At 41.9% G+C, this 15,101-nt stretch overlaps 2 protein-coding genes and 1 pseudogene across 2 annotated transcripts in view; 2 read left to right on the forward strand and 1 right to left on the reverse strand.

Annotated features, from left to right (window-relative positions):
* Window positions 1–8,621, forward strand: part of LOC112250881 (C3 and PZP-like alpha-2-macroglobulin domain-containing protein 8) — a 51,668-nt gene extending 43,047 nt beyond the window's left edge. Inside the window, exons 40-43 of the mRNA XM_024421398.2 lie at window positions 2,437–2,646; window positions 3,577–3,651; window positions 5,443–5,632; window positions 7,704–8,621. Coding sequence (XP_024277166.1) covers window positions 2,437–2,646; window positions 3,577–3,651; window positions 5,443–5,632; window position 7,704 — 476 coding nt within the window. The 3' untranslated portion in view covers window positions 7,705–8,621. The remainder of the gene's footprint in view (window positions 1–2,436; window positions 2,647–3,576; window positions 3,652–5,442; window positions 5,633–7,703) is intronic.
* Window positions 8,622–12,578: 3,957 nt separating this feature from the next.
* Window positions 12,579–13,120, forward strand: LOC112251555 (annotated as a pseudogene).
* Window positions 13,121–13,222: 102 nt separating this feature from the next.
* On the reverse strand, window positions 13,223–14,962 carry LOC112250882 (cyclin-dependent kinases regulatory subunit 1). Its single transcript, XM_024421399.2, has 3 exons — window positions 14,715–14,962; window positions 14,143–14,270; window positions 13,223–13,795 (listed from the first exon to the last, which is right to left on the reverse strand). The coding sequence occupies exons 1-3, from the start codon at window positions 14,771–14,773 to the stop codon at window positions 13,752–13,754; spliced, it is 231 nt and encodes a 76-aa protein (XP_024277167.1). The 5' UTR covers window positions 14,774–14,962; the 3' UTR covers window positions 13,223–13,751.
* Between the last annotated feature and the right edge of the window lie 139 nt (window positions 14,963–15,101).

Raw genomic sequence — 15,101 nt, forward strand, 5'->3', positions numbered from 1 at the left:
GAAAAACAGGCCCACACAGGAATGCCCACTGGCCCTGGTTGTCATCGTGCCGAGCCGAGTGTTTTCGTTTCAGCGAGACACACACACACACACACACACACACACACTCATTAGCGAGGACCGATGTTGCTACAACAAATGGCGAAGTTTGCCGTGGTGATGAGTGGATGACCCTGTGTGTGTTGGCACTGTGTTTTGCCGGCCTGGCTGAGAGAGTGGCAAAGAGAGAGAGGCTGAGGGGCTGGGACCCCGTGCAGCTGGAAACAAGACCATGCTCGGACCCTGGGGAACACACACATCCTCTCACACTCTCTCTCTCTCTCTCTCTCTCTCTCTCTCTCTCTCTCTCTCTCTTTCTCTCTCTCTCTCAACTTTCCCTCCTATGAAATATGTATTCTCTATTTCCTACCCTTTACCTGGGCACTGGATAAATGTAGAAAATAAGGTCTGTGGTAAACGCAGGCTTAAGAAATCATATACATTTTGGTCTATGATAATCTGCATCAGCTAGCGTCACTTTTTGTGAATTTTGAAGCATTTACAGTGCCTTGCGAAAGTATTCGGCCCCCTTGAACTTTGCGACCTTTTGCCACATTTCAGGCTTCAAACATAAAGATATAAAACTGTATTTTTTTGTGAAGAATCAACAACAGGTGGGACACAATCATGAAGTGGAACGACATTTATTGGATATTTCAAACTTTTTTAACAAATCAAAAACTGAAAAATTGGGCATGCAAAATTATTCAGCCCCTTTACTTTCAGTGCAGCAAACTCTCTCCAGAAGTTCAGTGAGGATCTCTGGATGATCCAATGTTGACCTAAATGACTAATGATGATAAATACAATCCACCTGTGTGTAATCAAGTCTCCGTATAAATGCACCTGCACTGTGATAGTCTCAGAGGTCCGTGAAAAGTGCAGAGAGCATCATGAAGAACAAGGAACACACCAGGCAGGTCCGAGATACTGTTGTGAAGAAGTTTAAAGCCGGATTTGGATACAAAAAGATTTCCCAAGCTTTAAACATCCCAAGGAGCACTGTGCAAGCGATAATATTGAAATGGAAGGAGTATCAGACCACTGCAAATCTACCAAGACCTGGCCGTCCCTCTAAACTTTCAGCTCATACAAGGAGAAGACTGATCAGAGATGCAGCCAAGAGGCCCATGATCACTCTGGATGAACTGCAGAGATCTACAGCTGAGGTGGGAGACTCTGTCCATAGGACAACAATCAGTCGTATATTGCACAAATCTGGCCTTTATGGAAAGGTGGCAAGAAGAAAGCCATTTCTTAAAGATATCCATAAAAAGTGTCGTTTAAAGTTTGCCACAAGCCACCTGGGAGACACACCAAACATGTGGAAGAAGGTGCTCTGGTCAGATGAAACCAAAATTGAACTTTTTGGCAACAATGCAAAACGTCATGTTTGGCGTAAAAGCAACACAGCTCATCACCCTGAACACACCATCCCCACTGTCAAACATGGTGGTGGCAGCATCATGATTTGGGCCTGCTTTTCTTCAGCAGGGACAGGGAAGATGGTTAAAATTGATGGGAAGATGGATGGAGCCAAATACAGGACCATTCTGGAAGAAAACCTGATGGAGTCTGCAAAAGACCTGAGACTGGGACGGAGATTTGTCTTCCAACAAGACAATGATCCAAAACATAAAGCACAATCTACAATGGAATGGTTCAAAAATAAACATATCCAGGTGTTAGAATGGCCAAGTCAAAGTCCAGACCTGAATCCAATCGAGAATCTGTGGAAAGAACTGAAAACTGCTGTTCACAAATGCTCTCCATCCAACCTCACTGAGCTCGAGCTGTTTTGCAAGGAGGAATGGGAAAAAATGTCAGTCTCTCGATGTGCAAAACTGATAGAGACATACCCCAAGCGACTTACAGCTGTAATCGCAGCAAAAGGTGGCGCTACAAAGTATTAACTTAAGGGGCTGAATAATTTTGCACGCCCAATTTTTCCGTTTTTGATTTGTTAAAAAAGTTTGAAATATCCAATAAATGTCGTTCCACTTCATGATTGTGTCCCACTTGTTGTTGATTCTTCACAGAAAAATACAGTTTTATATTTTTATGTTTGAAGCCTGAAATGTGGCAAAAGGTCGCAAATTTCAAGGGGTCCGAATACTTTCGCAAGGCACTGTATGTAATAAATAAAGCACATAAAGCACTAGTATTTACCTCAGACCTTATTTTGGGCGTTTATCACAAAACCCTATTCTTTCCCCATTCATTGTTCCCCATAGGGATGGCTGAACGAACCAGAGGTAACTCATTTCTGTTTTTTAGGGCGACAAGCTGATGAGCTCTATTATGATGGTTAAATGTAACAACTAAAATCACACAATGTTGATAAACATTGTTAGAAAAATGCAAAATATCCTGTCCTGTGTGTTTCCTCTGACCCAGGCTTTGTCCAGGGAAACCAATGTAACAAGGTGTTTGGCTGTCTGGAGGAGAAGTTTGAGCGTTGCACCTGCTACAGGGACTGTGGCTATGACGGGGAGCCGGTGTGTGGCTCAGACGGACATCTCTACCAGAACCAGTGTCAGATGGAGGTCTTCGCCTGCCGCAACGGGACCCGCATAGAACAAGTGCCCATGTCCCAGTGTCCTCAGAGTAAGACTACTCTACCAGGGATGGGCTCCATTCCATTTGAAATTAAGCTAATTAGTTGAAAAATCCTTAATTACAGTAATGGCCAATTAATCAATTCATGACTTCGATGTGAATTCATCCTCTGAATGGATTTAATTCAAAGCTGCTACAGCTGTGCCCCCACACCCACTGACTGCTCCTAACACTGCCAGGCTCTGAACCCCTCCCAGTGTCTCTGCCAGCCAGGCTCACATGTGGCTCGAATTTATTGGTCAGCTGCCACACATTGAAGAGCTAAAACATGATCTATTTCATAGTCAAACATTACATCCACCAAAAATATGTCTCCAAAATGTTTTGATTATTAGAAACACCCTTTGAGGATGTGCTGGAAGAGGGTGCAGGGCAGCCCAACATGCACATAATCTATCACACACACAGACAAAAGTAGGAGAAGAAAGGGTGGGGTGGTGTGTGTGTGGCTGTGGCAACAGCTGTTCAGGTGCAGGCTGGATGAAGTTTGTGAGGAGAGCTTCCCAGCGCTGCTATATTACAGGGCACCCCAAATGACAGAGTGCTTTTGTCCAGGCCTTTGAAAACCCTGTCACATTCCTTTCCGACGCACAGACCAACAACAAAGGAGCCTTCTTGTTGTGGAGCGGATTGGGAAAAGACACAGACAAAACCTGTGTGGGAAAAGACACAGACAAAACCTGTGTGGGAACACTCGTCTGCCTGTGCCAAATGTTTCATACAGTAGATTATCAGAAGGAACGGATACGTGTTTAGACCTTCTTATTGTCGCTTGTTTGTGTATGGGTGATTTAGAGATATTCACCCACGTTGGAAATACGGGAAAAGATGTCACACTTGTACTGTAACCGTACAGTTTAATATGTGGTCCGTGTAACATTGGCTTGTTGTCATTGTGTTGTGTCTTTGTTCACACAGCGGAATCCACCACGGAGGACAGAGAGACTGCAACAGGCGAGGAACCAGGGCAAGCTCCTGTGCCTGTACACAAAGGTAAGTACAGTGCCAGGCAAAGCACTCACACACACTCATACAGACACACACGCACGCACACACACACACACACACACACACACACACACACACCACTCTCTCTTTTCCTCTCTCTACACCTCCCCCACCCCTGTCTCTCATTGAACGCCAGCGGTTCCCAGCTGCAGGAGGGAGTGTGTGTGATAATTGAGGAGTGTGAAGAGTGTGTGTTGTGAGTGCCAGCCAAAGGCAGGGGCTGGAGAGTTCAGGCGTATCACCTCTGAGTGAAGCTTGCGTTGACATGTGCAGGCGTGTTAGGCGGCTCATACTGTAGGGAACCCTGCTCTGCTCTGTTCCCACTCTCGAGACACTGTATACACACCTGCCAGAGGAGGACCAGACCTCTCCTGTGCCCACTGTAAATGTATAGCTGCATGTATCCATTGATCTGTATTGTATGAGGGATTGGAGCTTACTCCAGCTCAGACTATACACATACAACCCTCTGAGAACATTCACTTACAGACTGCCTACAATAGCTCTACCCTACACCCACTGTAAAGTATATGTCCACCAACATGCATCTGCTTCTTCTGGCTCATAACGAGTTTGATCATTTTTATAAGTAAAAAGGAGTTTGATCATTGTTGTAGAAGAGCTAGAGGTGTAGATGAGAGCCCCTGCCCTTCCTTCCCTCCTGTCCTCCAGGTCTGATCACTCTGTCTGCCTGCAGTGTGCTGGGGGCTGTTGGGACTTGCCCCAGTCTGCAGGAAAGGTGAGGAGAGGGGGAAGTAGAGCACTGACTCTACAGGATACTCTCACATTCAGATAAACAGGAGTATAGGCTTCACTTAGGTGGATCGTTTTTCTTAAAGGTGATATTTGTTGCTCCTCCACAGGGTTCACTTAGATGTCATGCTGAAATAACTTGTTACAGAACTCCTGGTCAGATATATCATTCATTATGTTGGTGTGTAGCAGAGATCGTGGGTGTGATATAGAGTAGGCTCAAGTCCGTGAGTGCGTGCGTGTGTGTTTGATGTGGCATATGCCTGTGCTGACTTGTTCCCAGCCTGCAGCTCACAGTAGCTGAAATGGAGTTCCACAAAGGTCAAAGGTCTCCTCAGTACAAAGACTGATGCTTCACATTGGAAGACACCTCACCACAGGAATGCCATTAAAACTCTAGCGGTACACACGTACAGAAAACATGTATCAAACCAGATTATTACACTCAATGAACATTGTGCAAACTGTAATTCTGAGCTATTATATGTTGTTGACCTGAGCTACACTGTGCGTTAGGTTAGGTCGATTGTGATGGATGTGATTTTGTGTGCCAAGAATCTGACAGCATTCTCAACAGATTTAGTGAAAACAATTGAGACTTTGGAGTCAGTTTCTCCCTTAGTGGTGAAACAGCATCAGAGCTGAGTTCACAAATAATTCAACAAAACACTATGTTTAAGAGACTGGTTAAAATAAATGGAATGTAGTGTGTGTAGTCATCTGAAATATATGATTTCCAAAAGGAGCAGTGTGCATGCAATGCTTTACATGAGGCTGAACTTTTAAAGGACATAGTGACCCCTACTGGCCACTTTGTACAATTAACTCATTTTTGGTAGATTCTCTGTGGAAACATACTGTAATTCTCCTTAACGTTTTAGCCAAAACTAGTGTTCTCTCAAAAACAATATGTGTGAACAATTGTCTCATATCTCTATTATTTCTATTTTTTTCAACATCCCTCCTCCCCTCTCTCTGTCCCTCTCTCCTCCCCTCTCTCTGTCCCTCTCTCTTATGCTGTAGGCGAGGAAGAGCAGGGTTCCATGGCTGAGGTGTCCTACTACTCCTATGAGTATGACCCAGACTCAGAACCCTTCGCTGTGGAGGGGGAGGACCACTTTGAGCTGGCGGAAGGGGAGCAGGGGGGAGAGCAGGACAGTCCATCAGATAGCCAGCTACCCACACTGGACACAAAGGACACCCATGAGCGATGGTATGGCCCTCTGACCTCTCCATCTGTTTGCACAACAACACTGAGTTGGAACTGTTAACACGGTGGTAATGTGGATAGGACTTGAAATTAACTCAACTGTGACTTTGTACCTTCAAACCTGTTTCAGTCTATTTCCTCTGTAATAACAAAGTGTATTCAGATACCTCTACGTCAAATAAAATGTTATTGGTCACATACACATGGTTAGCAGATGTTAATGCGAATGTAGGTAGCCTAGTGGTTAGAGCGTTGGGCCAGTAACCGAAAGGTTGCTGGATGGAATCCCCGAGCTGACAAGGTAAAAATCTGTCGTTCTGCCCCTGAACAAGGCAGTTAACCCACTGTTCTTAACTTAACTCACTTGCCTAGTTAAATAAAGGTTAAATAAAAATAAATAAAAAATACCTTATACACACAATGTAAAGGGATGGAATAAGAATACGTACATGTAAATATATGGATGAGCGATGGCCGAGCGGCATAGGCAATAGATGGTATCAGTAGCAGTCAGTGCCTTATAAGATGAGTGATTACGATTGGCCTTATTTCTATTGCCGCATATTGGATGACTGTCATTCATATTCCATTCACCCAGTTGAATGAAACAGCAATAGGTTTAGGCTACTACGTGATACTCCCATTTTCCCTATACCCATCATGAGGTTGCTACAACCAAGCCTATGAATGAACGTTTACAATGTAGGTGCACACAGGTCGATAGAAACATTTGAGGTGACAGACAGTGACACATAGACAGACAGTGACACATTCAATTCTGCCTTGCACACTCTTGCCTGCATCTAGCTGATCTGGGGTGTAATCATTAAGTTGCAAACAAGTTTTTTATTGGACAAATTCAGGTATGTTAATCCCTGTTCTGTTTTCTTCCGTTTAAGAAAAGTTTTTCAACGGAATACACCCCTGATCATGCGTAAACACAGTTCACTTTCATAGCAGCCATGGTATATTCCTTCTAGCGTCTATGCGCTCTCTTCCTCTCACCTTTTCACTCCACTTGTGGACTTCAATGCACAACATATCAGATGTATGTGGCCAGACAAAAAAACCTATCCAAGCATATCATAACCGCTACACACAACCTACATCATTGTCACCATATTAGCTAAAGTAAAGTCATAGTACATAGCTAATAGAACTAACATAGCTAATAGAACTAACGTGTTAGTAAACCCGCTACAATCATGCAGTAACGTTACAGTGTACAGTCAGTAAGCAGTTGAGCACTTACATTGGCGGGCCCCGGAGGCAATAAATTAGTAAAACCAAAAGCTTACCTTGACTTGGAAGAGTTCCAGTGTTGTGTTGGATAGTCATAGCTAACATGGCATCCCTCTGTTTGAGCAGGCTGTTTGAGTAGGCTGCATTTGCTAGCTAAGTAAGTTAAACTGAAAGCGATTTATTTTTAATTACCCCTCTCTCTCTTGCTTTTCCTTCATTTTGGAAGAAATTAATTTGTTCAAAACTGTTAAAGTATTGTCTTTTTCTCTTTTTAAGTCAACTACTCACCATATTTTAGGCACTGCAGTGCTAGCTAGCTGTAGCTTATGCTTTCAGTACTAGATTCAATCTTTGATACTTTGATTGGGTGGACATCTCAGTTCATGCTGCAAGAGCTCTGATAGGTTGGAGGACGTCCTCCAGAAGTTGTCATAATTATTGTGTAAGTCTATGGAAGGGGGTGAGAACCATGAGCCTCCTAGGTTTTGTTTTGAAGTCAATTTACCCACAGGAGAACGGAAGCTAGCTGTCCTCCGGCTACACAAAGGTGCTACCCTACAGAGTGCTGTAGTGGCTACTGTAGACCTTCATTGCAAAACATTGTATTTTAATAAATTATTTGGTGACGTGAATATGTTTAGTATAATTTTATCTAAAAAGGATAACTTTTTAAATGTTTATGAAATTCACTTAGGAGGATGGTCCTCCCTTTCCTCCTCTGAGGAGCCTCCACTGCTCTACATCAAAGATAGCATATCTATACCTTTGTATCAAATTGCAATGAACATCGTCAGAGATCTTATTCAGTGTACTGTTCTCCTCTCCTCCACAGAAACTTCCCCTGACTGCATCACCAGCCAGATCTCCAAATTGTACATTGTTTGTTAATATGTTAGAGTGGGTGGAGAGAGAAGGAAACATGGGGACTGCCCATCCTGAAAGGAAGAGATGGTGAGATGTGTGTGTGTGCGCGCATATGAATGACTAAAGGACTACGTGTGTGCGTGTGTGTGCGTGTGTGTGTGTGTTACTATGCTAGTCCCCCTCCAGCCCTCTGTATTTCTCTCTTTCATATCTCCAGTCTCTTATTCAACAGTAGACACCATAGCGTCTTTGATATTCACTGTAGTGCCTTTACATTGTTTTTCTGTAACCTCTAGATGGAGGTGTAATTACACCTGAGTTAAAACAAATGATTTTTGTTGTTTTTTCTATCTGTGGTATTTATTTGTAGCTAGTGCTTTTTTGGTTTATTTGTTCCAATGCCTCCCCCTGTTGCCTTTTTGTCCTGTCACCTACACCAATGTCTTCATTTAATTCATAAAAAATATGTCAAGATGTCATGGACCTATTTTATTAATTCTGAGGAAGCCTTAGGTCGAACACTGAGGTGTACAGTGGATATCTTTATGTACTTATTTGGTGTGTTAACCTACTACGGAATTTCTGCAGCCTTAAACTGGAGGATTAAGATAAGCTCAATTCTTCTAAACATTTTTACCAAGCTACCAATATCTCCACATAATAAGTCCTATTTGGGTATAGCTGTCACCTTACTGTTGAACAGACAGGGATTTGATTGTACAGTACATAAGCTATTTTGTTTTGTTAAATTTTGATTATTGATATCCTAAAACAAGAATAAAGGTTTGGAACTATGGTACATTTACCACATTTAAACCAATGTAACCCCACATCCATTTTCAATACAGCTGTTTTTGAAAAACAAGAGAATAAACTTTGTATACAATCCATGTCTCTGTTTGCAGTTAACTTTACATGCTACTGTAAGTCTCTCCTCAGGTAGCAGTAATTTTATTCCCTATATGTATAGGCCTATATGTTACATAGGAAACGAGGAGCAGACCTGGTGGTTAAGGAGTTGTGTTGGTCTGAGGAGAATTTCCTGTCATCCTGTCAGCAGTTAGCTGTGTTATTATGAAGCGCTGCGGCCTTTCAGAATACCCTCTGCTTTGAAGGCTGTGACTCTGTGACCCCTGGAATGGCTGTGTGCAGCTGGACCAACCCGTTTGTTTGCCCCTGTTAACAACACATTCAGGTTACCTAAACAGCAGCCAGGAGAGAGTTGGAGCCTGTTAATGTTTAATGCTGGTTAAGGCACTTGTTTATGTTCTCGTTTATAATATAGCTTCTGGCAACTATAGTGTGTGCTTCTGCTGCTGTTTAAAATGAATACCTGGTCAAAACGGCACATGGATATGCCTTTTCAATGTAGAGGTTATTGAATGGGTCATGAGCCCACTGTATGATCGAACTACAGGAATGGTGGAAAACTGTCAGATTACACATTACATATGTTATAATATGCATTGTCTTTCTCACTTTCAGTGTATCATATACTGTGCTATGTCAAGAAGGATAATATTTGTTCACTCCACTGCTTTGCAGGTCTCGAAGGGATACTGTTGTGATATAAAGTGTGAATGGTATATCTACATTACAAGTCGGAGGTCTGCTGTATGAATGGGGAAGGTACAGTAGGGAAACTCACTTCGCTGACCAAGCAATGCTGGAGCCCTGGTTTCTGAGTCTGTATATCATGGAACATCTCCCTGGCAACTGCATGCATGGTTGAAGTGTAATATTCTGCCTCCACGCTGCGATGAACAGCGAGAGTGAAATAGTAAGGAGGGAGAGGGGGATCTTGGTTTCATGGACTGCTCTGTGGAGATAGTGTTACATGACAGTGAATTCGAGTGATGACATTGTTTCTAAGCACCAGCAGAGCTGGACTGCCTTTTAACTGGCTGAGATGATGGACTAGTTGGAGACAGCATTGGAGTGAGATCAAACATTTGTTCATTTTAAAGGCCCTTCTAAACAAGATGCTCTATTTTTTATGGTCTTTATGGGCCTTTGATGTAGGGCTGGGCGATATATCGTCTTTTAAGGTATACCGGTATAGATTTTACTATACTGTCTATAAAGGTAATTTAATACAGTGCTAAATAAATAAAACGTTCTACAAATTGGACTACTTCCCTGTCAGTTTTGTCCTAGTTTGTTTGAGCATAATCCAAATGGAGAAAGCCCATAAAAAACACTTAGAATTAACTTGTTGCCATACTCGGCTCATGCACTACTCATAAAACATATTAAGAACTTTTCTGATTTAGAAACATAAAATACTGCCATACTGTAAAAAACAAGAAAAATATTGTGATATATTTTGGCCATATCGCCCAGCCCTATTTGATGGTAATGGATCTTATTTTGGAGTGATTAACTGCACAGACTGTTTTATGGTATGCATTTCTGAATAGGCGAGCTCCATACTGTACTCAACTGTATTTAACTCGGGAGACTTGGGAGATGTTGCTGCTGAGTGGAGAGCTGACTTCCATCTGACACAGAAGATCACCTCACTAAGAAGAGAGGAAGACCTGCTGGCTATGAAGCATCTCTAGAGCCTGTTTGTGTCCACATCTACAGTAGTATGCTCCCTATACCTGTGTTTTTGTGCATACTGTATTGTCAAATGCCATCTTATTGATTGAATAGAGCAGTTTATGTAATGATTTGGAGGATTTTTTTTGTAGGACTTATTGTAGGACCGTAAATCTCTTTGACCATTGTGGGGAGGTGAAAAACCGCCCCATCATTGCCGGCAGAGAAAGATGAGCTTCCTGAATGGAAGAAACGGTACTGTACTTATTCAATACAGATCACTCGTGTATTCTGAGATAAGTTAATATAACATGTAAATGTTACATGTTTAGCTAGTTAGTAATTGAATGTATTTCATCATGTCTGAGAGGGAACATTGACTGGAGGAGTTGATCATTTCTCAGAGCTTGGACTAGCCAGAACTCGCTTCATTCAGTGTTAATGTTCTCAGTAGCTCTGCTGTGTACGTGTATGAATAAAGACTTCAGCATTTTGACATCCCTCTGTGACTTCTAGGAAGATTTTAACCAACTTAATCCCAAGATTTCTCTAAATGTCCATCATCATTTTAAAGCCCTAGTTATATTACTGCTTTGAGAAAGTCATTTCAAAAGAATATTTATTTCATGTGATTAGTGATTCACATATGTCTGTCCCTCATTTTAAGGTCAACCCTGTTATGTGAACTTAACTGTTGGTTTAATATGGTGAAAAATGTAACATCTAATAGTCAAATCATAGTGTAAAAGCAAGTGAGCTGGTTTTGGCATTTTCTGGTTGAAAGCAAAGTGGGTCGAGCATAACACATCAACCCACAGGCTAGAAATATTTTAACAATTTAAAAAAAAATGTGAAGCTTGCATTTATTTGCCACACCAAGCTTCCATTCCCCGACACAAGGAGAATTATGACTGATTTAAGTATGAAATCGTCAACCCTTTTACTTTATTTGGCACTTACTATAGTCATTAGGTTTTTATTTAATAACCTCTAGATGGGAAACTTGTTTTTTATAAAGTTGAACATGCTCTTTATGACAGAATGTTAAAAGTTGCTGAAATATATATATATATTTTTTACCAAGTTACACTTTCCAAAAGTGTACAGCACCATCTCTGGCTGTGAAAGTCAGCTGTTTTGATGACCTACGGTAGCATGCCTAATTTGCACCAACCAGATGCAAATATGTGGTTTATATCATCAGGCACGTCTTCGTGGTAACCTTTGCAGCGTATTCGTCCCTACACCAGATATCATGTAACGTGTGAAATAGACAATCCTTTTTGTTCATATTTAAACTGGTGTGTGCGAGCAGACACAGGTCCTCAACCTATTGTGTAAAATATCTATCCCACAGGGCCAGGACCTGGGCATTATGCTGTCACTGACCGTTGCTTTCATCAGCCATGACTTCACCAAGCCAACCAGCCCTGCTTACTCCTTCCACAGCAGGATAAGCAACAATTGTGAGTACTACAGAGGTCACAAAAGAGATCCCAAGCTTTAAACATGACATGCTACTCTATTCAAGAGTCCTAAATGGTCTATGGAAAACTACCCCAAGTAGTTGCTCATGAAAGGGAATATTGAACGTTGTAATGCCAATGTAAATCCACTAAGGGGAGACACCCCAAAGACTTTTCAAGCTGTGAACCAGCCTACAACAGTACAGTATACTACTTATCAGCCAAATATGACTGTCCTTAGGGTACTGGCAAACTTACTACAGTATTGTATGTCAGCTAGTTATTTGATTGTTTCTCTTGTTTGTGTAGTGTAGTGTAAGGTGTTGATGACAGCCTCAGTATTACATTGATGCAAAAACCAACTGTTTCGGCAGGGACGGCAACACTGCATACTCCACGCTGGGCAAAGTGAGAGGATAATCAAGTAAGTTCCCACTAACTTCAGGTAAATACACTTTTAATTCAGTTCTGATTCCACATTTTAATGCACCTATAACATGGTAATAAATCAAGTATAACCATGTTTTTATTTGACAAAGACCCAAAGCATCCTCCTAGAGGACTGCAGTCTCAGGGCGCTATTTATTGGATATGTGAAAATGTTGATTTTCCTGATAGAGGTGTTAATGACATAAGGACCTTGTTGAGTGTGGCAGTTTATATGCCACGTACAGAAGTAGGGCAACAAGATACAGCTGGATGTGACAGCTCAAGCCTTGCCTTCTGCTGTTAGATCTAAACTTCATGAACATACTTCACAAATATGCATAATCTAAATGAACCTATTGCATTCCATTTCAAAATGTTGCTTGTTTTTAGAAAGCCAAAGCTAACTGCAGCCGTTTCCACCAGCAGGGCTTTTCCATACTCCTGGACTAGCGGCATATAGCCCTGAGAATGCTCCTCCATGCAACATCCAGCGCAGACCCCCATCCTATACCATGTGCTGCCACACTCGCTACTGTAGCAGCAACTCAGCGCCTAAAAAGCACCGTCTTCCTGCTCTCATGGGCCCCCAGGTCCCCACCAAGCTTGCCAGGGGGTCCTCAGAGGACATGTCCAAGACCCCAGGCCCTGGTAGATACAACAGTACAGATGCAAGTGTGTACCTGCCCAGGCAACCAGCTTTCTCCATGCTAGGTCGCCATGGCTTCCCCAACGATGCCACTAAAGCCTGGCCCTGGAACTCGTAACCCTGAGAAGGTTATTGTCCACAAGCCCCGGGCCCCAGCATTCTCTCTGGGCATCAGACACAGAGTTTGTCACCCCACTGGTGGTCAATGTAGCCGACTACACAACCATGTTCCTCCATCATATGGGACTAGGCCTAACCAAGGTTGGATTTATCTGCAAAACAAACAACTCGATGAGGTGACAAATGAGAACCATTTCTACTGCCGTGCTGGCTTATTATAAAATATGAAATGAAGGATGTTTAGATACAGAAAAGAACATATACAAACTTCCACACAGAAAGTAAAGAAATATATTGTATTTACATACTATCCAGCAACAGCGCTATTTAGAATGAACAGAAATGCGACTCTAGTCAGTCAAAACGTATACTGTCTGATAATATACACACACACACAAAAAAAAACATTTCTTCTTTGAATAAAATGTTCCACGTTCAAGAAAAAAATAACTACATTTGACCACTATGCTCATTAATACAACATATATTGACAAGTAAACATCAATAAAAGTGTACCAAATGTTATTCAAGCTCGGTAAAGTCTCATGAGAGAAATTCCATCTTCATATTGTTGCCACTTATCAAAGCAGAACTGCTCACCATCTCTTAGTCAGGGCCGAGCCTTCTGGCTTCCACTCTCCTTGGGCTACCTCTATCATACTGCCAATATTTTGAGGAGTTTAAAAAAACTGAAAATAAATGGTCTATTCTATACACCAAAACACATGGAGAGATGTACATCTTGTTTAGTCAACAAAGACCATACAATTCAACTGAGGCGGTTTTCCGGGACGTGGAAGATGATTTCCACTCAATCCTTTGGAAGAGGTCTTCGGAAAAGCAATATATGCGGCTCTAGAAGTAAAACAAGTAAGGTTATTCAGTACTCACTTCAAGCTACCAGAGATAGCTATGTTATTTTCAAATATGCAGATGGCAGAACAATGGCTTTACATCTGTATGGATGTGATCATGACAACATAAGATTGGGGAAAAGAGGTCAATGGTTTGTGTCAGAGTCATGTAATAGGCAATACAATATGGCTAGTACATTTCAACTGTATTAAAGAGGATGTCAGAAAAGCAAGAATTCCTGATTAATCTGTTCATAAACAGTCATGAGAAGACTTGTGACATAAGTAAACAAATAACATTAAGTAATGCTGAGATGTTGCTCTATGAAACATCAGTCAATAGCTCACCTGGCTTGTGGATCATGTAGTGGATCCAGCCCTGGCTCTGCTGCACCCCCAGACCCCTCCATTCATCTTCTGTCATCAAATGAGAGGTGGGCACCAGCTTGGATAACTGCTTCGGAAGCATAACATGCCTGTGTAGGAAAGGGACATTGAGTTCAACCAATTAATTTCGTTACTAGCTAAATAGAAAGGCCTCTGTGATATACATGTAACTTTAGTACCAGTGTAGTAGCCCAAATAACTTTGGACATGTGGCAACACCAGCTGATATTATTAGCGAACGTTAACCAAGTCACCTGATAGTTAACGTTACTCACTGCAAAATAAACACATGAATACCGCCTTCAGTTAAAAGCAAACCAATATAATTTTAATAGCAGTAGCTAAGTATCATTGTTATTTTAGCCAAATAATGTATTATGGCTGTTTCTCGGCTAAAGCTAGCTAGGAAGTTGGCAACAGCCAACGTTGGCTAGCTAGCTAATCAACCTGGGGGTTGTGTAACGATACACTTGCCTGCGCTGGCATATAAAGCAAGCATGTTAGCCGCTACGCTAGCTACAACGTCAACCTACCTGTACTCGAATGCTTCATCTGTGTACTTGTCAGAGTAGTAAATTTCTTTCTTCGACATGTTTAAACAAACATAAATATATTACACAATCTTCTGGGTTCGTTTTCGTATTTTCAGAAAGGTGTCAATAAGCTTAGCTAACTAGCTTGGAATGGGCGCAAGTTGTCATCCAAAATCTATCTGCAAATTTTGAACTCAAACCGTCCCTCTCTCAGCCCGGATTGGTGAAGGCGCGCGGATCAAAACGACGTGCGAGGCGCCCCGCCCCGACACCATATTCTGAAGTTGACAGTTGTAACGTTAGATTTATTTGTAAGAGTTGTTTGTAAAAATGTTTCCTGTGAAATAATGATTTTTTCTTTTGATTTGTTAATCGAAAGAATGACAC

This window comes from Oncorhynchus tshawytscha, linkage group LG05 (genome assembly GCF_018296145.1).
Source record: "Oncorhynchus tshawytscha isolate Ot180627B linkage group LG05, Otsh_v2.0, whole genome shotgun sequence".
NCBI classification, from domain to species: Eukaryota; Metazoa; Chordata; class Actinopteri; order Salmoniformes; family Salmonidae; genus Oncorhynchus; species Oncorhynchus tshawytscha.